General features: G+C 52.7%; 1 protein-coding gene across 10 annotated transcripts in view; it reads right to left on the bottom strand.

Annotated features, from left to right (window-relative positions):
* Window positions 1–3,507: 3,507 nt before the first annotated feature.
* Window positions 3,508–24,879, bottom strand: part of TSPAN14 (tetraspanin 14) — a 55,116-nt gene continuing 33,744 nt past the window's right edge. For 3 of the 10 annotated variants that reach the window (XM_060125985.1, XM_060125986.1, XM_060125983.1), the window contains exons 3-10: window positions 15,203–15,253; window positions 13,314–13,460; window positions 11,609–11,779; window positions 9,490–9,615; window positions 8,143–8,187; window positions 6,224–6,343; window positions 5,757–5,834; window positions 3,508–5,124 (exon numbers count right to left, since the gene is read on the bottom strand). In XM_060125985.1, coding sequence (XP_059981968.1) covers window positions 5,053–5,124; window positions 5,757–5,834; window positions 6,224–6,343; window positions 8,143–8,187; window positions 9,490–9,615; window positions 11,609–11,779; window positions 13,314–13,460; window positions 15,203–15,253 — 810 coding nt within the window. In that variant the 3' untranslated portion in view covers window positions 3,508–5,052. Of the gene's footprint in view, window positions 5,835–6,223; window positions 6,344–8,142; window positions 8,188–9,489; window positions 9,616–11,608; window positions 11,780–13,313; window positions 13,461–15,202; window positions 15,254–16,961; window positions 17,221–20,109; window positions 21,333–24,879 lie in introns of those variants that run through there. The other 7 variants (XR_009536023.1, XM_060125989.1, XM_060125982.1 and 4 more) reach the window with 7 other exon arrangements.

Below are 24,879 nucleotides of genomic sequence, written 5' to 3'. Positions count from 1 at the left end.
GACTGTAAACATAATCCCCGTTCCAGAGCAAGGTTCATTCACTCATGGCAGTCCTGCAGTGGGCTGTGAAAACACACGGTGGATGCGTATGCGGCCACAGAGAAATATTTCTGAGATACACTGAGTAAAACTCATTGTAAAACACAGTTCTCATTTGTGTGGAAAATTCTCATTTGAATATGCATGGACATTTCCTAGGAGGGTACTTAATGGTGGATGCCTCTGGAAAACAGGACACATACTTTTTACACTCTGTGCTTGGATACTGAAAAAAACAGATTAGTTTAAGAGCCCTTTGAGGTAATAAAATTACAGTCCGAGGGGATAATTTAGTTTGGTAGTTACTAAGCCATGGTTTTGAAGCCCCTGCTGATGTACGAGACGCAGAGCATGGGAAGAAAGCAGAGTGAAGACATAACTCTTCCAGACCTTTACAAGGCACATAGCCTTCCTCCTTTTACAAACCTGGAGTCTCTAAAGTTGGTAAGTACACCAGAACAGTATCCATTTGAATGTAGCCTTAACTTTCTCCTTCCCAAAGTTATACTGCCATTGCCATTCTATAGTGCCCACATCAGGTTTTCCTGAGGTGTCCTGGAGACCCCAAAAGCATTTTGAGAATGAATCTACCTTCACTGTAGCCTTTGAGGAGGAAAAGCCAGGTCTTACTGAATTTACAAGGAGCTAAAAAGGACCTAAAGTTGTATAATTCTCTGGATTTTTGGAAAGAGCACCCAGATGAAGGAGAAAGGAACTGCGGGAGGCCCAGTCTGCCCTGGAAGGCTGGGAGGCATCCTCTTGGATGACAGACAAGCACGTGGAAGCACCTGTACCAAGATTCAACCCTGGGGACAGGTTACCACAGTCTGGGGGCCCATATCCTACAAACCCTGTGGCCAGACACCTCACATGACCCTAGAGCTAGAAAGCGCCCACCCATGCAGGTCATACAGCCACCCCACTCACCGGGGACAGCTGAGGGCCCTGGACCACAAGGTGACAGGGCTGAGCTCCTGACACCTGAGGAGGAGGATGCCCTGGGTGCTGGGACCACGGCAACAGCCCCTCCCCTTTCTCTGTGCCTCTGCAGTCCACACTCTGAGCTTGCTGGCCGAGAAGCGATCAGGTGGTCTCTACTGGCAAGACTGAGTCCCTCCGTCCTCTGCTGGCCTCTCACCCCGCCTCCTCTTCTGGGGAGCTCTCCCCTGGGGTCCCTAAGATGGCAGTAGCCTACACTCACAGGCACGCCCATTACTGCCCCAGTGGCAGCCCCCAAGTAGTGTCTCCTGAAGAGAAAGCTATGCCCGATCCCTCACCGCCCAGCAGGCTTGCTGGGTGGACGGCAGCCCTGGCCATGCGAGGAAGCGAGCGCACTGCTGCTCAGAGCCGGGGCCTCCAGCACAGGGTGGGGCTGAGCTCCTTGGGGATGACATCATGCTCCCCCAAAGGTCCCCCCAAACCAAACCAGGCACCCAAATCCAGGTATAGAGACGGGGATCCGCACCCTTCCTCCAGCTGCTTGTCGACGTGCCTCAGAGCCCAGTAACTGGCTCATCCTCAGGACACCGATGCTTCCCAGTCGTGCCCTTGGTGCTGGTTTTGCTCCGCAGGCGCCAAGCAGAGGTTCAGAATCAGGAGCTGGCAGGCACCCAACCTCCTATTCTAGTTGCAGGTGCAGGTTCAGGGGCAAGAGGCTCCCAGAGTTTCAACCCAGCTCTTCCAAATCCTTGATCAGCAACTTACCTCATGTTTTTAGCATAAAAATGGCTTCCCCGAGCTCTTCTGGTGACAATCTGTTTTTTTTTTTTGCGGTACGCGGGCCTCTCACTGTTGTGGCCTCTCCCGTTGCGGAGCACAGGCTCCGGACGCACAGGCCCAGTGGCCATGGCTCACGGGCCCAGCTGCTCCGCGGCATGTGGAATCTTCCCGGACCGGGGCGCGACCCCGTGTCCCCTGCATTGGCAGGCGGACTCTCAGCCACTGCACCCAGGGAAGCCAGACAATCAGTTTTTAAGTGTTAGGTACTCTGTGTACTTCCTAGGTTCCAGGAAGTTCTGGATCCATTAATTTTTTTGTTATTCATGTGGAGAAGACCAGCACAGTCTCATGCACCAGCACAGATGGCTTTCCTGCCCGGCTCACAGCCCTGCCTTGGGGGCACGGGAGCCCCAGGAGATAGGTGAGCCCTGGCAGGTACAGCTGAAGGTGGGACAAGGATGGGCCGGAGAGACCTGAGAGCCCTGGCGGCAGCAGAGGACTTTGAGGATGGGGTGGTCCAGAGTGCCAGGTGCTGCAGAGGCCAAGAGAGGCATGGAGGCCGGTGACTGGGGTGTGTGGCTTTCAGTCAAGTGAGGAGAGTACTGGGTGGTGGTGGGAGGGGGACAGAGCCCGGACGAGCAGCCGCCTGGGAAGGAAAGCAGTGGTGGGGCGTGGGCCGGTAAGAGGGCAAGAGGGCCAAGGCAAGCTTTCTGGGATGGGGATACGTGGGATGGGGTGAGGACAGCAGGTGGGAAAGATAACAGTGCAGAAGCCCCAGGAGGAGGTGGGCAGGAGGGTCACAGGAAGGATGAGCAAAGACCCTGAAACTTCAAAGCGAGAGTGTATGGGGGGCCAGGAGGGGAAGTGCAGAGGCACAGGCTGGCCTCTATCCCAGTCTGAGAGGACAGGGAGTGGCTGGAGACTCAGGGTAGGCTGGGCAGGGAGCGACTGGGAGGGCTGCACTGCGGCTCCATGGAGGGAGCCCAGTGTGCTGGAGATGCCACGTGAGCATCCCTTATCCTGCACTTCTTTTCTATTCTCATCCAACTCAGAGTCAGATGAGATGGCTGAAAGTGGCCAGCAAGTTCGTAAACTAATTGGAAAACAAACCCAAACTCTGAAAAAGTCACAGCTAGACTTCACCCTGAACTGGGCTGTGACCTGTGAAGACACTTGCAAGGGGTCCAGCCACCAGGTCCACGTGAATAGATGGGACAGCAGGAGCTGTTGGTGCCCACACACCAGCGGTGAGGGCCTGGGGCCACCGACTCCCCCAGGGCAGCCTGGGTCAGAGGTACCTGGCACTGCCACTAACCTCCTCCACAGATGGGCCAGCAGGTCTAAAACACACAGCTCATGCAGTGGCAGTGCCCAGATTCCAACCCAGTGTCCCCAAGCTCTTTTGCCTGGACCTTACTGCCTGGGGCTGTACAGTTATAACCTAAAATAACATTTCCTCCGGGCCTGTGGAGTCAAAGTTCTACCTTATGCTTCCAGCTGGGCATAACTAAGCCACAAGCCAGCTTGTTCCAGGTGTAACCTCCACACAAAGAATCACTGAAAGTGGCACACAGAATCTAAAAAAAAAATCACCCGATGAAATTTATTTCAGATTGTGCCAACCACCTACCTTCCCGTCATGCCTACCCACACCCGATCCCACCGTTTCCCTCGGCAGCCAAGTTCACCACTGAGATGCTTAATGCCATCTTGATATGACCCAAAACAAAAACAATCACAACAACAGCATTAATATAAAGATATATTCCATAAAAGAGTTTGGCAGTCAAAGAAAAGCATCACACTTCCTAAAAACACAAGCATTCTTCCCCTAGTCTACAGAGAAAATTGTAAAAAAACAAAACAAAACCAACATCGTCAACAAACACCCACCAGTATATACCATTTTAGCATGTACACTTCGGCAAGTATGTGAAGGTGGCACTCCATCCCTGAACGACGAGGACAGAACGGGTACGAGAGCCAGAGAGGCGTTAGGGTGTAGACCAGCCAAAGATGCACGAACGCCCCAGCTCCGCCTGGGGGGTTATTCAGTACATAAGACAGACTTCATTTCCAACAGCAAGCCCCCAATAGCCCTGACAGGAAAGGTGGACACGGTGACCACAGATATCCCCGTCAGGGGTTGGAAGGTCACCATGAAAGTGAGCAACGAAACGTCTGAGCCTCTACGCAGCTGCAGGCTGGGGTCCGTGGCTCGGCCCAGGGGCCTGGCTACGGGGCTTCTCTTTCCAGGGAGAGGCGAATGCCAGGCCGGCCAGCCGGCCCTCAGCATGTGGCCTGGAGAGGAGCCCTGGCCAAAGGGGTCCAGCTGGCCATCTCTGGCTGGGGCTCCCCGGCCTTGCAGTGGGGGAGGGTCAGGATCACGATTCAAGTTCCGGGTAACAGTTTCAGTAGCACCAAGACCAGAAGACAGTGAGGCCAAGTTGGGAGGGGAGTGGGGGTATGCATGTGGGGGGTGCACAGACGAAGGGGGAGCATGTATGTGCAGCTGGGTTACTAGGGGTGATATGGAGAAGCTGCTGGAGCTGGTTCGTGGGACACTCAAGGGAACTGAAAGGGACGGCGTCAGTCCCAGACGCCGCGTAAGGCTGTTGAGAGGAGAATGCCAGAGGAAATGAAGATGTGGTGTGAGAACATTCTTGCCCTATAAATAAACTATTTACACACTTCAGGAAAAGGAGAGCTGACTCCGCAGGAGAGCCATGCCCACTGCCCCCTCGGGCCCTCAGGGCATAATGCTGTTGAGGCTGGAGACAGTTCCCGCCCTGGGCGCCGGGGGACGATGGACGAGGCACTCCCGTGGCACCAGCCCCCGCACTGGCTCAGGCTTACTTCACTTGACATGGCCGAGGATCCTGCCAACACCCCGACCTGTGCGGACACTGCGGGCCCCCCTGGCACTCAGAGGGCCACAGAAGGTGTGGCTGCCCCCTAGGCCAGCACCAATGACATGAGCGGTGAGGAGGCCAGGGTGCAGCCACCAGAGCCGTCTGTCCCTCAGAGTCACCTCCCCCACTTAAAGACATACCCTCTGATTCCAGGCAGACCCCAGCGGGGCTGCTGGTCACAAGTCTGTGCAGGTGCGAGGGGGCCCCTGGGTCTCCAGCACCAGCAAGCAGAAACAGAGATCATGTCACGCGGATGCTGAAGGCGGGGTGCTGGCTCGGGCTGGGTGCGTCCGTTTCTCTCCCTCTGGACATGAAGTTGATGGCGGTGAAGGGCTTCGGCCTCCACGGCGTGGCTCAGCTCTGCTCGCCCACCTGTGGCTCCTCAGAAGTGGTGGCCTGCCTTCACTGCCTCAATGTCCGAGATCAGGGTCCTCGCCAGGAAAATGCCAAATATCTGACAACAAAGCCGGCAGAGGCAGCGGCCGTCAGCATCGGGGCCGAGGGGGAGGTGGGGCAGGGCACCCCGCACTTCCCATCACCTCCACGCCCACCCGCAGAGGCTGCAACTGGGTACGTGGCCAAACGAGACCAACCCACAGTTAAAACAAATGAGCCCGGGCTCTGCTTTGCTGTGTGAAAAACAGTGGGATCTTCCCTAAAGCCTTGAAGGGGCAAACAGCAGGCACCACAGAAGCAAAACGGACGTTCTGCCCTGCCTGCAACATGACCACGCACATCCCATATCACAGGCCGCGACTCGCTTTGTACCCGGGGTGAAACGGAAAATGACAGGGTCACCCTGACTGGTTCTGATTCCCCAAATACCAAATCTCGAATGTTTCCTGCAAACCTGGATTCCACCATAAAAACAAGACTGTCCCCGATTTGGGCCATGCTGGTGTCTGAAGCTACACCCCGACCTCAGTGACCAGGATAATCACGTGGGAAGGCTGATCTTTTCCTACCAGAAACAGACTAATGTGAACTTGGTGACCTGAGGAATTCTGCTCCCCTCACCCCCCACTTTCAATCCCTCTTGTGGCTGGTAGCTGATGGGCCAGGCCTTCTGAAGTAAGAGATCCTTGCCTGCTTTGCAAGTAAATTTTTTTCTTTCTTTTTCCAGATGCTTCTGTCTCTCGGCCTTCCTTTGAGATCAGTCAACCACTGAGTGAAGGAGGAAAAAGGTGCGTGGATGGCTGGTGACCCCGAGTCCACCCCAGTCACCCTCTTCAAGGCAAGGTCAGAGCCGAACATTTTCTAAATGGTGGGTTTTCCACAGAGCAGTAGCCTCCGCTGCCTCCGAGGCTGCCTGGGGGGCTGCCGGCTTCTCCTCCCAGCCCTGGGCAACCCTGGAAAAACTCCTGGTTTTTCTGATTCACTGAATTCTTGACTTTCTCCCACCAGTTCTTCTCCCGGGAGACACTCAGCAGCCTACTCACCCTGGGCCTCACGCGCCCTCGGCCACCGGCATCTTTCCCAGTGTAAAATCTGGCTCAAGGGAACAGGTGCGGCCACAAGGGGAGAGGAAGCCACGAAGGGCAGCGGGGGCAAACCTGCAGCAGTGAGATGGCGATGAAGACGCCGGCCACGATGTAGATGTTCCGTGGGAGCCACCCCTCCAGCGCCTGGATGCAGCCTTTCGTGAAGATGGACTCGTCCCATTTGCTCTTCAGCTGCAGGGAAACAGGACAGCGGCCTGAGCCCGAGACACGCAGGCTGTCCCCACCCTGGATCCCCAGAGGGCTCCCGCCGGGGGCAGAGCAAAGCTCGGCGGGGGTGGGGGGGAATGAGGGATCCGGGAGGCTGGTGCCGAGGACAGACGGACAGACAGAACTCTCCAGGAGAAACACGTCTATTTGCCTCGGTCTCTGCCCCTCCCCGGGCAGTTCGCATTTTATAACCTGTCTAAGCAAAGGCTCCCTGGCTGTGATCTTTAACCCCTTTCTCTTAGGGCCTCCACACATTTCAAGGTCAGCTTGTTCAACACACCTCCACAGCCCACGTCTGGAGAAAGGGGAGGGGGATGAGGGCTTGGGGAAGGAAAATGTGCCTTAAAGAGAGAAACTGGGGAAAGAGGGTTCAGCGTCTTTTGAGTCAGGAGAGGGAAGGGACAACGGCTTCTCAGAGTGTGCCCCCGAGCCCAGGTGAGCCTGGCTCCAAGAAGCAGAGCCAGCAGGAACAGGCTGAAGTCGACCCTAGCGGAGGCTCAGGCAGTACACAGGGATGTGGCCTCGGCAGACACCGTGTCCTCACCCACCCCGAACACAGCAGTCAGCCCCGGCCCCCCTCCCCTATCAGCCTCACCCATGAAACACTGACGGAACATTCATTCGTTAGCAGTGTTAGGGGCTGAATTATGTCCCCCTAAAGTTCCTATGTTGAAGTCTTAACCCCCCAAGACCTCAGAATGTGACTGTATTTGGAGAGAGGCTGTTTAAAGAGGTAAATAAATTACAATGAGGTCATTGGAGTTGGCCCTAATCCAATATGACTGGTGTCCTCGTGAGAAGAGATTAGGACACAGACAGACACAGAGGGAAGCCCATGTGAGGACACAGGGAAGAGGAGGCACCATCCAAGCCAAGGAGAGGGGCCTCAGAAGGACCAACACTGCTGAGGCCTTGACCTCAGACTTCTAACCTCCAGAACTATGAGAAAATTAAATCTCTGTTATTTTAGCCGCAGGGCCTGGGTACTTTTTTACAGCAGCCCTAGCAACTGATGCAAGTGGCGAGGAAATTGGTCACTGAAGAAGCTGATGCTGACATAGGCCCACCGCTATGAAGCGGAGCTCACTGCAGAGGGAGTTGAGGTTTCCCAGCCTGGAGGGTCACATCCCTAGTGTCCACGGCCAACGGCAGGGTGCCTGCAGTTTCCCCGAGATCCCTCTCCTTCAGAACAGCTGTCATTCACATCACCAGAGGCCACCACAGCAAGGACTGGGGTGGGTCCTCGCCTCTTCACGTGCAAGCGCACACTCCGTACGGCCTGAGGAAGCCCTTAGAGGGCTGAGCCCTGCTCCTGCCCTGAGCCTATCTCCCTCCCTGTCAGCATGGCCTCCATAATGGCGGCTGGACCAAGCCATGTGCCTCCTGCAACTCCACCCTGAGCCCCTACATAACAGACACCTCCTGGGACCCCCAGGGCCTCTTAAACATGTCGCCTTTGTTCCCCCAAACTTTCATCCACCTTATTTCCACTAACGTAGCAACTGCTAGATTTTGTGACTGTGGTTCACAGAGCTTGAAATCACACCCATTACTGTTCCCATGAATCTCGACTTGCCAGCGGCTCAGGGAAGGCGTGTGCATGGCCGTGTGCTCCCGCTTGCCTGGTTCCCAGCTTCGGTGGCCTCTCTGAGCTTAGTCTCCCCTGGCTTTCCCACTCCAATTTGCACTTGTGCTAAATCGGGAAGGTGGACCCTAGAGAATAAACCTGAAGAATTCAAAGTCATATGCATTGGAGCTCTCACCTGAGTCCTGACATCATAGCCACACTGTGTGTTCACAACTTTTTGCTGTAAGAAAAGCAGAAAGATTAGTCATTTTTGTGCTCCAGAAGCCGGTGGTAGAAAGCTCTAGAAAAGTCACAACCAAACACCAGCAAACACCTGCACCAATTCCATTACAGCTCATGCCTTTCCATCATGCTGCCAACTAACCTTCCATGCTAGGACAAAGGTTGGCAAATTTTTTGTGTGAAGGGCAAGATAGTAAATATTTCAAACCCACCTACGTAGCTACTATTCAACTCTGCTGTTGTAGCATGAACGCGGCCATTGACAATATGTAAATGAACAGGTATGGCTGTATTTCAATAAAACTTTATTTATGGACACTGAAGTTTGAATTTCATGATTTTCACGTGGCACAAAATATTATCCTTCTTTTGATTTATTTTCAACCACTTAAAACGGCTGAAACCATTCATGGCTCACAAGTCATCCAAAAACAGACAGCAGGCCAGATCTGGTGCAGGGGTTGTAGTCTGCCAATCTCTGAGCTAGAAGGGAAAAGCTACACTTGCTAAAGATTTCACAGTCACGGTGGAGAGGTCAGACACCGCTGTGCAGCCTCTGCAGACCTGAACCCCTCCCGGGCTGGGGAACGCGCCTAGAGCCCCGTGGCCCAGCACCAGGCAGTGTGATGGTACTGACGGCCGTAGGGGCTCCCTTCTGCTCAGGCTAGGTTTGGGCAAACATTCAATGCTCCTTCAAGGACACCCAAGGGAATTTCCTGACAGTCCATTGGTTAGGACTCGGCGCTTTCACTGCTGTGGCGCCGGGTTCAATCCCTGGTCAGGGAACTAAGATCCCAGAAGCCGTGCAGCGTGGCCAAAAAAATGGGGCGGGGGGCACCGAAGAGCTCAGTTTCTGGAACCCAAGGATGTGGCCTGTGGCCTGGGGATGAAGACAGGTGAAGAAGAAAGAACAGTGAAAGAATTCTGCACCACCCCCGGATGGCGATGTATGCCACCGCCCAGGGCTTCGGAGGACTGAGTGTTTGTTTTCTCCAAAGAAAGGAGACCAGGCCTCATTATATTCACAGCATCTTGTCCAGGCGCCCCTGAGTGAGAGCCCCTCACGGGAGGGGGACCGCTGTTTTTTGCCTGCTTCACCCAGCACACCAGAGCCAGGGTGGGCCATGCAAAAACACTTATGGAATTTATAGGTATAGGATTTCAGAGCTGCAAGAGCCCTGAGGCGAGTGGAGGGGGAGCCGGGCACTCAATCCATCCGCAGAAGAGAAGAAGCCAGAGCCCTCAGGGAGGCAGGAACTGCTCCGCTCCAGAGGGACCGTCCATGCTCGGGCAGACTCACCGCGGGGTCGGGGACACAGCAGGAGAAGGGCACCCCACACTTCTCGCGGCTGTAGCTGGCGCCACTGCAGTTGAAGTAGACGTTGAGGTCCCAGTCTTCAGGGCCATATGCCCCACAGCACTGGTTCTGCAATCATAAAGCCGAGAACTGTCGGGGCTCTGAGCCAGGGCTGTCGTTGCCCCACGTAGGGTGTCTGTCTTAGGGACATGGGGTTCAGTGCACCTCTGTGTATCACACAGAGAAATCGAAGCCCGCCCCACGGACCTCCCATCACTGAGATGTGAGCGAGGTGACCCGAGTGGACCCTTAAGAAGGAAACTGTGTCCAGGTCCTGTCTGGGCCCAACACACCAGGCCGGCTCGGCAGTGCCCTGGGAGTCAGCTCCACTCCCTCCTCACCCTGGAACTTCCCCTTCCTCCCCAACTGACCCTCAACCTGGGAGAGCGGGCTTCTCGCTCTCCTTCTGATGTGGTCCTCTACTGCCCCCCGAGAGAACACCTCTTCGTGGGCAGTGTGCTTTCCTCCCCAGGAAAGGTCCAAGCTGACCCCAGTCACCTTTCGTGCCTCTTTACAGGAAACAGCTGCTGAAGTCTACTCCCAAGGAGAGTTATGACTGGGGTGAAAGGTAACGCAATCAAAGCTCTGCCCCTGACCCGGGGTCTCCACCCTCCCTTCCCAGAACCCCCCACTATCTGGTGAAGCAGCAAAGAAACACCCCATTTGTCTAAAAAATCGTAAAACCAAACACAGTGAAAGCGGCACTGTGACGTCAGTGGCGTCCCAATCCGAGAGCAGATGTCGTTTTCACGCTTGCCCTTACAGCTGTCACGGTTATGGCCATAATCACAGGCCCACAACCAGGATTTTGGCTTCACTTTCGGTTCTAAGGTAAAAATCCCGCCTCCCCTGCCCTGTCCTCCGTGGTTCCAGGTGCTCTAACGACTACCTGATATTCTACCATGAGGAAGCTCCATCATTTACTGAATCTCTAAGGAAAGGTATTTTTTAAAAGGAGAGGAAGGCAGTGGAGAAAACTACAATGTCGTTGAGGCCAGTGCAGAGAGGAACCACCCTGGCATCCTTGACACCAGCAAGCCCAAGGTTATGTGGAAGTGAAGAGAGAATGGCAGCCTTGAACAGAAAAGGAAAAGGCACAGGAGGCAGTGATGTCAGAAGAGGGTGGGATGGGGACTTTCGCAGACGAACACGGAAGAGATCTAACAACAGAGGAAGGATCTAACGACACAGGAAGGATCTCTGATCACATAAATGGGTTTTGTGGGATCCTACAATACATGAAATAAGGGGTAAACAAGTTCTGGTTAATAAGGAGAACAGCTCATAGTTATTTTTAATGCTCTTCTATTTTCTCCTCAGAACAAAAGGGTTCCATATAGAAAGTTCCTGAGGAAGCTAGGTTTTCTGGCAGAGCACAGATCAAACAACAGCCTTGCACAGGCTGGCATGGTGGGGAGCTGGTTTCTCCTGGGGCCGGGGGGGGCGGGAGGGGTGGCAGGGATGGGGGACAGCAGTGGTCCCAGCCTCCAGGTACAGCCACACACAAGGGGGAGGAAGGCCTGACAGAGAAAAGGCCACGGCCTGGGACTGCTTAGACAAACCCCCAGGAACAGAGTCCAGGGAGGTCACATTCCTCTCCATCTGAAGAACCTTCCTCCAGGCAGCTCTGCCCTCCCAAACAGGAAGGGGAAAAGGTCCCGAGGAGGAAGGGGACAAGAATAGCCTCAGTCGGGGAGTCACGCGCCCAGCTCTACCCCTCAGCACACACAGCACCTAGGAGACTGCAGCCGCCCGCGTGGCCAGGGCTGGAGAGACCCGGGCCCTGCGGGGGTAGAGGGTAGGGTGGCCGTGGGTGCAGCTGGACTGCCTGCCCAAAGCAGATGGGGGAGGGCGCCCTGAGAGCAAGCCTGGCCCGCCAGCAACCACAAGCAGACAAAGCTAACCTGACCAGAGTCGGGGGGGAGCACCTCCCCTGGCCTCCCGGCTGTGGGCAGAGCTGAGAAGGGAAGGCCCAGTGTTCCCCACCAGCCTGGCCCCCGAGCCATGCACACAGACTGAAGCCAGAAAAGCCAAGCTCTATCAGGGAGAAGGTGGTGCTTACAGCTTTCTGAAGGGAGTCGATGAGGTTCTGCAGGTCAATGTCATCCCGGTAGGATCTGATGTTGCTCTCGAAGAACTCCCGGAACCGGTCCCTCACCCAGTCCTGGAACAGGAAGGCCAGCACGGCCACGGCCAGCTCCAGGAAAAAGATGAGCACAATGGCACTGCAGAACTGCAGGGGGACAAGCACAGGAGCAGAAGTCACTACACCTCTGGCCTCCCAGCCAGACGCGCATCCTTGTCCGACCCAGAACCTCTGCCTGCTGCAAACAGCACGAGCTCGGCACCCAAGAGACCCACGTTGGAGTCTGGGGAATCCCACGTTATTAGCTGGGTACTCTGGGCAACTCATCCCTACTCACACTGCTGCACTGTTGGTAAAAGTCAGATGAGTGAAAGTATGAGAAAGCTCCAAGACAATGTACCAACCACCTCCTATGAAGTAGCCCCCACTCCAAGGAAACTCCATCACGGGAATGAATGGCTATCCTACCCCACCAGGTATCAGCTCCTTCAGGGCAGAGACTGTGCTCCAGACACGCTATCTGACCACTCTCCTCGCACATACAACCATCCCAGTTGCTAGAAACTTGTTACTCCTACTTTAGGGATCAGGAAGCTGAGGTTCACTCAGGTTACATACCTTAGATACAGGACATCTGAGTTCCCTGGCAGGGCTCTTTACAACTCTGGAGTTGCTAACGTTATCAGTACCTACTCTGTATGTGTGTATATGATAGTCAACTGCATAAAAACCTCTGCAGAAGCAGAGCTGTCCCTGGCCACAATAGTGGTGGAATTCTGTAAAGGCCACTGCAGTCACAGGTACACACCCCCTCCCATCAAGGTGGGGCTCCAGCCTGTAGAGCTCAAGTTATCACAGCCGTTATCACTGGCCATACAGCACACTAAGCAGCTATGCAACAACCAACAATATCTCAAAATAAGACAGGCACATGTACAAACATATACACACATAAGGCCCTCCAGAATGAAATCTCCATTCATAGAGAAGCAAGGTAACCAAACATAATCTTTAAGAGAAAAAACAATGAGAAAAAGCCCACGTGTTTTGCTTTCTAAATGAAGCCCAGAAAAAAAGGCTTGATCTAATAAATTCAACAAAAACTATAGTGCAAAACACAATTATGTGTTTTCCCCACCAGGTGCTATTTAATTTTAGCTGAATGCATTTCAAAATGAATGTGTACCTAAGTATAAAACTAAACTCTTAGTAACTCGAAGTTCTGCCAGGAAATTAAGGATTCTGCATTGCACAGCCAACAGTTTCACACACCCTGGAGGAGGGAAAAGATTTCCTAACATTACTGACATCTTTTGATCTTAGCCAGGAAGGGCAAAGGTGAGTAGCAAACAAACAACTGGAACTTCTTAAGGGAGATGAAAGGCAAGGGAAGGGGAGGAGAGCAGGCCAGGGAGCAGCCGACTCTGCCCACTAGGAGATAAAATCCAGAGGGGCCCAACCTCTCCAGAGATGAGGATCTGGTTCATCTGACTGTTCCCTGAAATCTTACCTTTCGTTAGGCAGCAGGGCACCAAGGGCTGCCTCCTCCCCCCACTGCCAGATCCTGGGGGAGGCTCATAAGAGCTGCTACCCACCCCCCAGATAAGGGCTAGGCCTGCCCGGCAGAGCCCACACCCCTACCTCCCCAGCTCCTCCCACCCACGTGTCTAGGGCCACTCACAAAGTTGAGCAGGCAGATGTTCTCCCGCAGGGCCCCCACACAGCCAGCGAAACCCAGCGTGAACATCACCACGCCCACCATCAGCACCAGAACCACAGGGTCAATGCCATGCATCCGGGTCACTTTGGTGAGGTCGGACAGCACCCCCTGAAAGAGGCAGAGAAAGCAGGGTAACATCAGCTTCAAAGAGAGTCGAGGGTGCCCTGGGGGGTTGTGTCCGGACCTAAATGAGGACAGGGACCCGCCTTCCAAGGCTCAGTCTTGTCATTAAAAGCCACGGCATGGCACGGCCCCTCCCCACCTGCCCCCTTAGAGGCCCCTCTGCCCAGTAGATCTTTGCCTACGTCAGCCCCCAGCCACTCTCCCGTTCCTGGTCTCCATCTAGGCTGTGACCGCCTCCCAGGCAGACCCCACACTTCTTTTGTAGCCTGCAGGGTACTGACGCCAGGCCTGGGGTGGAAGAGGCCCTGAGGGGCCCTCTGGTCCGTGGTCAAGGCACCCCAGGGCCCTGGCCTCTGGCCATCTGGTGGTTGACTTGGCACTCAATTCATGGAGCACCCCACTATCCTGAGATGAAAACAGCTTCAACATGAACACGCTTGTGAACAGCACACCCACCAAGGACAGGCGAAGGCAGCGCCACCCACTAACTTTCTGTGATGATGCAGATGTTCTATATCTGCACTGTTCACAATGGTAGCCATTGGTCACATGTGCTGCTGAGCACTTGAAATGTGGCCTGGTGGAACTAAAGAACTGAATTTTAATTTGTATTTCATTTTAATTAATTTAGATATAATTAGTCATATCTGGCTAATGGCAACTGAAATGGACAGAGCAGTTCTACAGGATTCAAAGGAGGATAGAGAAAAGAGCAGCCGGACCAGGCACCCAGCTAGAATCAGGGAGCCAGGGTAGCCAGGCCTAGGCTCAGGGCTCCATTGGCTGAGATGCTGCTGTTCCGGAGGCGGTCACACGGTGGCACTACGAGTCATGGTTTGCACCAGCTTCTTGGTCACTAGGGCAAAGTGACATTGCACTACAAGCTCTTAAAGGGGCCCAAACCCAAAGGCAGACCTTATCCAGTTCCTAAGGCCATGGCAAGAAAGCCCACAGACCTAAGCGCTCCTGTCTCCTCCTCCTGAAAGCAGAAAGAGATTCCACTGAAGGAACAGAGGGCCCTGGGCCTGAGACTCGAGAGGAAGCTTAGGCTCCCACTGTTTCCAGCCTGGTCTCTCTACTTCCCCAGCACCCACCTACCTGCAGAGCAAAATGTGGCACCAAAGCTCCACCCTGCCCACACCCAGTCTAGTCCCATCCTTGGAGTTCCAACTGCCCGTTGTCCTTCCGGACAGTAAGAGCCTGGTCTTCTCTCCTCCCCTCTCCTCTACAGGCTGGGCAAGGAGATTCAAAGGTGCCTATAGGGCGCCCAGGGGGCACATCCCAGAGCCCTGCTCCCTGACTCAGGGGTCCTTCCCGTGGACGAGAACAAGAGCTTCAGGAATCAACACAACTGTGTTCAGGGTCCTGCTGGCTCCCAGAGGCACAGACAGGGTCCATTCCAGAAGGTAGCCCCAGGCCTGCCCTGGACACAGCTGTAGACATGCCCCAGGGTGACTCAGGGCTTCTGGGAACAGGAGAGAGGGCTCCCCACACTCACAGGGCTCAAAATCCCAACCAGCCCAACCTTGACCTCTAGCAGCGACCCTACCATGGGGAAACAGGGCCAGCAGCAGGACCCCAGGAGTTTTCATCATAAGTTCAGTAACTTCCAAGAGCCTGCTCTGTAAAGATTAATGACTACGAACCTCGTCAGGGAGGAGTTTGGAGGAAGGGACAAACAAACCTGGCGGACTGATGCTCAGGGTCCTAGTGACAGTCACACCTACCTTTTCGCTCCACGCCCATAGTCCGACACCCAGGAAGACAACTCCAGCCAACTGAGCAGGCACAGCGGGAAGAGAGAGAGAGAAAGGTAGGTCAGAAACCAGCTCCACGAACATGCTTCTCATAGAGGGACCACACTGCCAGTCAGGGCGTGTTCCTGGCTCGTGTCCAGGCTGGGCAGAACCAGGGCAAGGCGGCCCCCTTGGCCCCTGCAGATGACAGGGACTCTACACCAGCACAACAGGACGGTGAGGCTCTTCAGATAACCCACACCTATCTTCCCTGACCACTGGGACCAATTCCTTCAACCCCAGAGGTCCCCATGCTCTGGAGAGCAGAGACAAAGATCTCGGAGCAGACTCTGTCCAGGAGAGACTATGGAGTTAGAGACGTCAGGCCACGCCCCATTTCTTCCCCATTCCACAAGCCCCCTACTCATTTCAATGCACTCTCTGGTGTGTAAGAAGACATCACCCCTCATGATGGCTGCCCCAGGAGCCTTCATGGGCTCCCAGTGCAGGTGAAGCCCTGCCTAGGACAGAGCACCCCCTGTGCCGCCCGCCTCAGGCCTCCAGCCCCGGAGACAGACTCCAAGCACAGACAAGCAGCCGCCCAGGCCATCTGCTGGCAAGGCTCAGGCTCCTCACTGTGGTGCCCACACTCGGCACTGCAGGGCATGCCTGCGCTCAGGAAATGCCTGGTTATGTTACCGAATTAAAAGAAGCCTGCACCAGGCCAAGTGCTCACCCCAGAAAAGCAGTGCCCCCCAAACCTGACCTCCTACACACAGGAACCCACCGGGGCTAAGGTGCCTCACGTGCACCATGACAAAAAGGGACCCCCAAATACACTCCACAGATTCCTACACCCCGGAGGATTGTTTCATAGAAAACAGACACCACGTGGCCTCTACAAATTAAGCAGCCCCGCATCTTTCTGCTTAACTGCTTTATACTCTGCTGGCATTTTGCTGCCGTTTATCAGGACCTCTCGGTAAACAACAGGGCAAGGTTCTCTGTGGCTGCAACTTTCCCAAGTGTATTCTCCAGCTTTAGGATACTCCTGTCTACTTCACTGCAAGCCCCAGAAGGCTGCACTCGGAAGAAGGGCCTTCAGAGAAAGCCCCGGAGTTCCCAACCTCCTCTGGGTCACAGGCCACTTTCAGAAAATGTGCACATGCCCAATGTTTTGGAGGGAATTTCAGAGGGTTCTCAGACTCCTTACTGCGGGTTCCCACAGCAGTCTGTGGACCCCAAGTGATGGAGTCCTGCCAAGACCTGATTCCCCCACCTAACAAAGCAGCATGAGAGCTGAGAGGGCCAGGACCAAAACTCTGAAACCGAGTCCCTCTGAAACCGAGTCCCTCTGAAACCGAGTTCCTCTGAAACAGAGTTCCCTGACAAGTTGATGATTAATCTCTCTATCCACAACTTTATTCCCTTTCTCGTCCCGCCCCTGTTTCCCTCAAGATTGAGGAATATCAAAGAAAAGGGGTGACTGAAACCGAGCAGGACCCTGCGGGGCCTTCTTGGGTACAATGAGCCCCTCTGTGCCCGCTGCTTCTTGTTGGTCTCCCCTCCCCTTCTCCCCCCATTCCAAAGAGCAGACTCAAGCAGCTACTGATTAGAACAACAGAGTCACAGGACTCCTGGTTCCTCCAGAAGGGATTTAGATAACAATATGACACTATCTTTGAGCTGTTCTGCAGAAACTAAGACCACCACCCCCCAACCCTGTAGAGGATGGTGATTACCCGCTGACCTGAAGAGGTATGTGGATCCCAGACTGACTGGAACCGGAAGGCAGATGATTCAGATTCCCCAACCATCTCCCTGTTACATCACCACTAACCAAGCAGAAGGAAGTCCACAAGTTAATCATATACCCTGTGACTCTCACCCCTAACATTTCCTTTAAAAACCCTTGACTGAAAGCCATCGGGGAGTTTGGGTCTTTTGAGCACGAGCTGCCCGTTCTCCTTGCTGGGCACTCTGCGATAAACCTTGTACTTCCCTTCACCACAACCTGGTAGCAAAAGGACTGGCTTTGCTGCAAGTCGGGTGAGCGAACCCAAGTTCAGTTCAGTAACAATCCCAAGCAGTAAGTGAGAAGGCCCAGATCCCAAGTCTCTGTTTAGTTCATTCATTTACTCACTCACTCATTCATTCAACAGGCATTGAGTAAGTGCCAGGCACCATCTCAAGCACTGGAGACAGCACTGCGCCACGTGGGCAAAGACCCCTCTGCTGCCAGAACTTAGGCTCTCCGGAGCCGACACGTGGTCCTTTCCACCACATTGTGCTGATTTCCCACTTTTCCATCCTCCCATTGGATTAATGAGTTGATGAAGAGGGCTTCGTTTGCCTTGACGGGGTACACGACCAGTTCCCTTCCCTTCCCGAGTGTCTGACACTGCACGGTAAGCAAGCCTGAAGGTGACCAGTCGCCACCTGCCGAATCCCCGTAGGCCTCTCTCCCCACCATTCCTCAAGGTCTCCAATGACTCACTTCCCTCTTGCCAAGCGGGGGGGTCACGTCTTTTGCCTCAGCTTACCTGATCTCACCCAACACAGCTGGTCATTCTCTCTGTCACTGAGGCACTCAGCTTTGGGACACCAAGTGTACACACACAATTGTCTTCCACCCTCCCTGTTGTTTCTTCTCGGTCTCCTTTGTGGGTTTGTCCTCGTCTTTCAGAGCCCTCTAAATGCTGGAGAACCTCACTGCTCAGTCCTGGACCCCTGCCCTCCCCTGATCCCTCTAGATGATCTCATAACTAACACGGCTGACTCACAAATCCTAACCTCCAGCCATAGCTGCTCCCGAGTCAAACACCCCAATGCCTACTTGACTTGTCCAATGAATATGACTAGTAACATTTCAATCTTCACGTGCCCCCAAATGGAGCTGTGGTCTCCCAACCCCGGAGCAGCTCCTCCCCACCTCTCCCCTTCTCACCAAATGGCACCACTGACCATCTACTCATTTAAGACAGAAAACCTAGACCTCAGGCTTGACAGCTCTCTCCCTCCAACTCCACATTCAGCCTATCAGGACCCCTCTGTTAGTCCTACCTTCAAAATACATAGCATACCCTCTCTGCTCCCACCTGTCCATGCTTCATCCCTGCAGGGGCCTCCCCACCGTCTCCCCACAGGTCCCCAAGCAACTAGAACAATCCTTTAAAAATATGTCTAGATCACTCCCCTCCTCAAAATGCTCCGATGACTTCCTTTCACACTTAGAATAAAATTCAAACTCCTTGCCGTAGACCACGAGAACATGGGCAGCCATGCTGTGGTGTGCGTCTCCAACACCATCTCCGACCCGGCTCCCCGGTCCCAATCCCCTTCTCTGGGCCACCCTGGTATTGTTACTGTTTCTTGAACTCACCAAACTCATCCCTGCCTCAGAGCCTTGACTAGATCCCTCAGCCTAGAATGTTCCTCCTCCATATCCCTTCCTGGCTTCCTCCCTCATTCCATTCAGGTCTCTTCAAATTTCTCCTCCTCAAACACATCTCCCTTTGCCATGCTATGTGGACGCTCCCCATCCATCACTCCTGATCTCCTTCCCTGCTAGATCTTCTTCATGGCACATATCCTAGACCACATGAGCTGTCTGTCTGTCTACTGTGCCTCCCCCCCACTTAAGCCCTCTGAGGGCAGCGATGTTTTCTATTCTGTTCAGGGTTGCCTAACCACTTTCCATGGCAACCCACCCACCACCCGGTGCCAGGAGGGACAGTGAGGAAGGTCTGCCCCTCGGAAACCCTTCGCCGAATGCAGTCAGCTTGAGACACCAGCTCCCTACCACCGCAACCCAGTTCTCCTTCTCTCACAACAACGGGGCTCTAAGAATGAGAGCTTGTGTTTTTTTCCATTCTGTTTTACAGGAAGAACTAAAGTTAACTTTGCACCAGAAAGACAGGAACTGGGGGGGCAGGGACCCATGTCAGATCATGGGTTCAGTGAACAGTGGTCCAAGGCAGGACCTTCAGGGACCAACAGTTGTTTTAGAGACAAGGAGACTGAGGGAGAACCAAACTGGGGAAGTGACCTGTCTGGGAGCTCACGACAGCCCCCTGAATGATCCAGGACTCTGGCCAGCTTTGCCTGGCTCCCCGTGGAGACCCTTCCCTGGACCTCCCTGGGACAGATGGTCTATGGAGCTGGGCTGTCCTCCTGGCTGCCAACCACCTGGGAGTGACAGTTAAGGTGCCTTCCGGCCTCAGAGTAACCTCCTTTGTCTCTCTTCTATGACCTGATTAAATTCCTTACCAAAGAATGGAGCCCAACTCCCACCAAGCCCAAAGGGAGGCCAGCCTTGGACCATCAGGTGCATACCCTGCGGTGGTCACCAGGGCACCACCCCTTCCTGGGTGCCAGGTGCTGCATTAAACACAATACACCTAAAGAGGCCCTCCACACCCCATAACACTGGTACTATTACCCCCATTTTTCAAATGGGAAAGTTCCGATGTAAAACTATTTGGTTATTTGCCCAAAGTCAGACAGCTAGCTGGTGGCAAAGTCAAGAAACAAACCTGCGTGTCTCTGTCCTGACATCATGTCATCTCATTGCCCTCAGGGCAGCCACCCAAGGCAGGAAGAGCGGGCACCAGCCTGTGCCCTCCACCACACGGGGCAGTCACAGTGCCCGGCGGCGTGGCAGTCCGCAGGAGGGGCTTCTAAGCTGTGCAACCCTAAAGCCAACGTCCCACATCATCAGGTGGGGAGGATCACTCTGTGTCCAGTCAGGCCCTCTTTGGGGGTCACTGTGAAGATTCAGTAGTGATCTCTCCACCTTAGGCAAAGGCCTCTGTGAAAGAAGGTGAGAGGTTTCCTGGGGGGCATTCTGGGCTGGTCCAGCCCTGCCTTGTTCCGGAAGCCACACGGAGTCCACTCACCAAGTGGGCAAGCCTTTACCCAGCAGGTCCCAGACACAGCGGAAGTGTAGACATGTAGCCAGGCCCTGCTGGACTGGAGGAGGATTCCAACGCCAAGGAGGTCAAAAGCAGCCCCTCATCACCCACGATGTAGTGGGCTTGGTCTCCTGTAAGATTTCACTTCAGTGCGCGAACGCACTTAGGCAATTCTTGCGGGCTCCAGAGGACTTTCCTCCACAAGCTCGAGACAAACCGCCAGCAGCTGCGAGACGCTTTCAGGCGTGCCCTGCCGGCCCCTGATTCTTGCAGACTCCCCTGGCTGAGGAAGGGTGACATTCACAGAACCCCTGCCCCTGGGCCACCAGAGGGAGCCTCAGAAAAAAACAAGAAGGAAACCCAAGAGTAAGCACCGAGACCCGAGGGAGTCCAGGGCAGCGCTGAAAAAATAGCATGGGTCAGCCAGTCCTGGTTCCGGCTCCACCCTGCAACAAATGACAGGACTTGTGCGAGTCCAGAAATTTCTCTGAGCCTGTTTTTCTTTGCAAAATGGGGATGACCCTTCCTGGGTCATAGGAGGGTTGTAAGAATTCAAAGAAGTATCCCGAGTGATGTGCTTACCCTGGAGCACTGAGCGAGCCCTGCCCTGACATGGAGGCAGAACAGAGGTCGCGGGGACCCTCAAGACGCCACAAGCATTTGCTGGATTGAAAGCACTCTGCGCACCATCCCCCAACGACTTGCAGCTTTGTCCTGAGACAAGGTCCTCCTTTCCAGAGGCATCTGTTTCATTGGGCTTCTGGAGACAAGAGTAAAGCAGAGTTTAAGGAAACAGATGCCTTCTGGAGGCTTTTCAAGTGAGGTGGGGAAAGGATGATGGAAAGAAAACAGGGCAGGGAGTGGAAGGAGATAGAACTGTCTCAGCTCTGTTCCTAACTCACCCTGTGGCTCTGAGCAAGCCATCCCTCTCTCTTGGACTTCAGTTTGCCAACCTGCAAAACTGAATAGGTAGAGACCAATGATCTCCAAGGGCCTCTGCACCTCCCACTGCCTAAGCTCTGCCACCATAAATCATGCCAGGTGGAAACCCAACAGTCCTTGGCACTCACTCTCCAGAACTGGAAATCCAGAGTCCAGGTCTGGGGAGTCCAGGGAACACCAGAGATGCTCGTGGTCACTTGAAAGGACACCAGAGGGCACAGACCCTAGACCCAACCTGGCCCTGAGAGCCAGTGCACTGAGGGGGAGTCCCAGGACATCTGTTGGGATCAGGAGGCCTTGCCCCTCCAGACTGCGATCACTCTGGACCCTAAACAGAGCATAAAAGGATCGCCTCTTTCAAAACAGTCCCACATGAATAAAAAGCTTAAACCAAGCCAGTTCTTTGTGGGAGTTTGGAAGTTCTGGGAGCTGGAAGGGACGCTAAAGCCCAGCTTCTTTTCCCGGAGGGAAATGGGCCCAGGGCAGGATGGTGCCTTGCTCAGGGTCACACAGCTATCACACACCAGCTCTTCCTCCTGCCGGAAGGGTGGTTCTGAAAACCAGAAGCACATGTGCCCTTCCCGCAGAGCCAGTGAACTCCTGCGAGGGGCCCGAGGAGGAGGTGGGGAGGACTACCCACAGGGCTCTGGGGCAGCTTCCACATAATCTCCGTGCTCCCTGATAACAGGGAGCTGACGCCCACCACACCCTGCCCAGGAATCTGACTGTAGCAGCCTTTGAACGAAAGGAAGGCAGGGAGGCAGAGTTCTCCAAGGGAGGTTACAGGCAGCGCCCCAGGCAATGGAGAGAAGGAACCCCCACCCCAGCCCCTGCCATCGCTGGCACAGTTCAGTGATTAACAGTGAGTAGAGAACAAGATACTAAGCTAGGGGTTGACAGTTCTGTAAGCCAGATAGTGTTTTCAGCTTTGCCTGCCAGAAGGTCTCTGTTTCAACTACTCCACTCTGCTGTTATAGCGGGAAAGCAGTCACAGATAATACGTAAACGAATGGACAGGAGTGTGTTCCAGTAAAGCTGTACGTGCAAAACAGGCAGACAGCCAGGTCTGGCCTGCGAGCGTAGTCTGCCAAGTCCTGCACTAAACTATCACACTGAAACCATCTGGACCTAGACAGGATTTCCTTCAGCTCAGCCACACGAACCCCAGGACATCCCTATAATCCGGATCCCCAACCCTGGTAGGTTTTTATATTACTTCAACAGGTCTTAATAGCCTAAAACTGCAAATAACCCAAATGATATATTCCCACAATGGGATATTCCACAACAATGAGAATCAACGATCTACAATTACGTACCACAGCATGAATGAATCTCACATACAAGATTTAACAAAAGATGTCAGACTCAAAAGATGTCCCTCCAAAATACATATCTTGAAGCCCTAACCTCCAGTGTGATGGTATTTGGAGGCGGGGAGGTAAGTAGGGTTACATGAGGTCATGAGGGTAGAGCCTCCATGATTAGAGGAAGAAAGACCAGAGCTTGGGTTCTCTCTCTCTGCCACATGAGAAAACAGCAGGAAGGCAGCCATGTGCAGGCCAGGAAGAGAGCCCACACCAGAACCTGACCATGCTGGCAAACTGATTTCAAACTTCCAGCCTCCAGAAATGGGAGAAAATAAATTTCTCTTGTTTAAACCAAAGAGCCTGTGATGTGTTGTTATGGCAGCCCAAGCTGACCAAGACAGGAAGAATACTTCGGCAGAAAAATGAGATCTAGCATCCAATCAAAAGTTACTAGATAGGCAAGAGGGAAAATAAAAACATGACCTATAACAAGGAAAGAAATTCAGTAACTATAAGACACAGAAATGAGATAGAAGATAGAATCAGCAAAGACTTTAAAACAGATACTGTAAATATGCTCAAACATTTCAAGGAAAATAAACATAATGAAGAGACAAACAGAAAATATAAAAAAGATCCAAATAGAACTATTAGAAATAGAAAATACAACATTAGAAATGAAGAATCACTAAATGGGTTTAATCGCCAATCAGGCACTATAGAAGATGAGTGAACTTAAAGAAAAAGCAATAGGAAACTTCTAAACTAAATGGTAGAAGGGGGTTAAAAACAACAACAACTGAGCAGCACCTCAGTGACCTGTGGGACAACAAGGAGTCCAAGGGAGGGAGGGTGTCCGTTTGAAGAAATAATGATGGGAGTAATCACATATTTGATGAAAAATACAAACCCACAAATCCATAAAACGCAATGAACTTCAAACAGAGCACAGAGAAAACACACCAGCACATATCATGATAAAATTGCTGAAATCCAGTGACAAAGAGAAAATCCTGAAGTAAGCCAGAGAGGGAAAGAAAAGACACATTATATAAACAGTATGCATATACAAGACATTTAACCAAATGAAATGAAAACATATCAAAATGTGTAGGATGCAGAAAACGCAGGGCATCAAATATAGGCATACCTTGGATGTACTTGGGTTTGGTTCCAGACCACCGCAATAAAGCAAGTCACACTAATTGTTTGGCTTCCCAGTGCATAGAAAGATTATGCTTACGCTATACTGTAGTCTATTAAGTGTGCAACAGCATTATGTCTAAGAAAACAATGTACATACCTTAATTTAAAAATACTTTACTGCTAAAAAATGCTAACCATCATCTGAGCCTTCAGTGAGTCATAGATCTTTTTACAACAGTAACATCAAAGGTCACTAATCACAGATCACCATAACAAATACAATAATAATGAAAAAGCTTCAAACAGTCTAAGGATTGCCAAAATGTGACAGAGACTCAAAGTGAGCCAATGCTGCTGGAAAAATGGTGTCAATAGACTTGCTCAATGCAGGCTTGCCACAAACCTTCAATTTGCTAAAAATGCAGTGTCTGGGAAGCACAATAAAATGAGGTATGCCTGTACTTATACTATAGGAAAGAAGAAAGATCTAAAAGCAATGACCTAATCTTCTGCCTTAAGAAGCCAGACAAAGAACAAAATAATCCCAAGATAAGTAGAAGAGAGAAGATAACAAAAAGAGCAGAAATCAGCGCAATAGACTGGAGATGGATGGTGGTGACGATTGCACAACACTGTGAATGCACTTAATGCCACTGAACTGGGCACTTAAAAATGGTTATAATTCTAAGTTTTGTTATGTATGTTTTACCACAATTTTTAAATATAAAAATATGATTTTTGAAAAACTTTTAAAGAAATTAATAAAATAAAAGCAGAAAAACAACAGAGAAACATCACCTAAACTAAAGGAAGTCAGATCGGAGAGTGAAATCTAATTTATATAAGTGACAGGAGGCAAATCAGTGGTTGCCAGAGGAAGGGTGGGGAGGGAGTGACTACAGAAGGGCATAAGGACAGTTTCTAGAGGGATGGAAACGTTTCACATCTTCATCGTGGCGATCATGATGAGAGGGGAGGGAGGATACAGCTGCCAGCTCAGTGCACTGAACACTTGAAATGGGTACAGGTTCATCCTTCCTTCCTTCCTCCTTCCTTCTTTCTTTCCTTCCTTCCTCCCTCCCTCCCTCCCTTCCTTCTTTTTATGTATGTATGTATCAGTATGTATATTAGAAGTGGATTTATTTATAGAGATACATATTCCATAGTCAGAATGCAGTCCGTCTCAAAAGGCGAGAATGGCCTTGGGAGAAATACACTCCACAGACAGAGTGTGGGCCATCTCAGAAGGCGAGAGGCCTATTCTATTTAATCTACACTTCAATAGAAGTGATTTTTTTTTTAATTTATTTGGCTGCGTCGGGTCTTAGTTGTGTCACGTGGGGTCTTTCCGTTGCAG

The sequence above is a fragment of the Lagenorhynchus albirostris genome, chromosome 16 (genome assembly GCF_949774975.1).
Source record: "Lagenorhynchus albirostris chromosome 16, mLagAlb1.1, whole genome shotgun sequence".
Taxonomy (NCBI): Eukaryota; Metazoa; Chordata; class Mammalia; order Artiodactyla; family Delphinidae; genus Lagenorhynchus; species Lagenorhynchus albirostris.
This window is presented reverse-complemented; position numbering and strand designations above follow the sequence as displayed.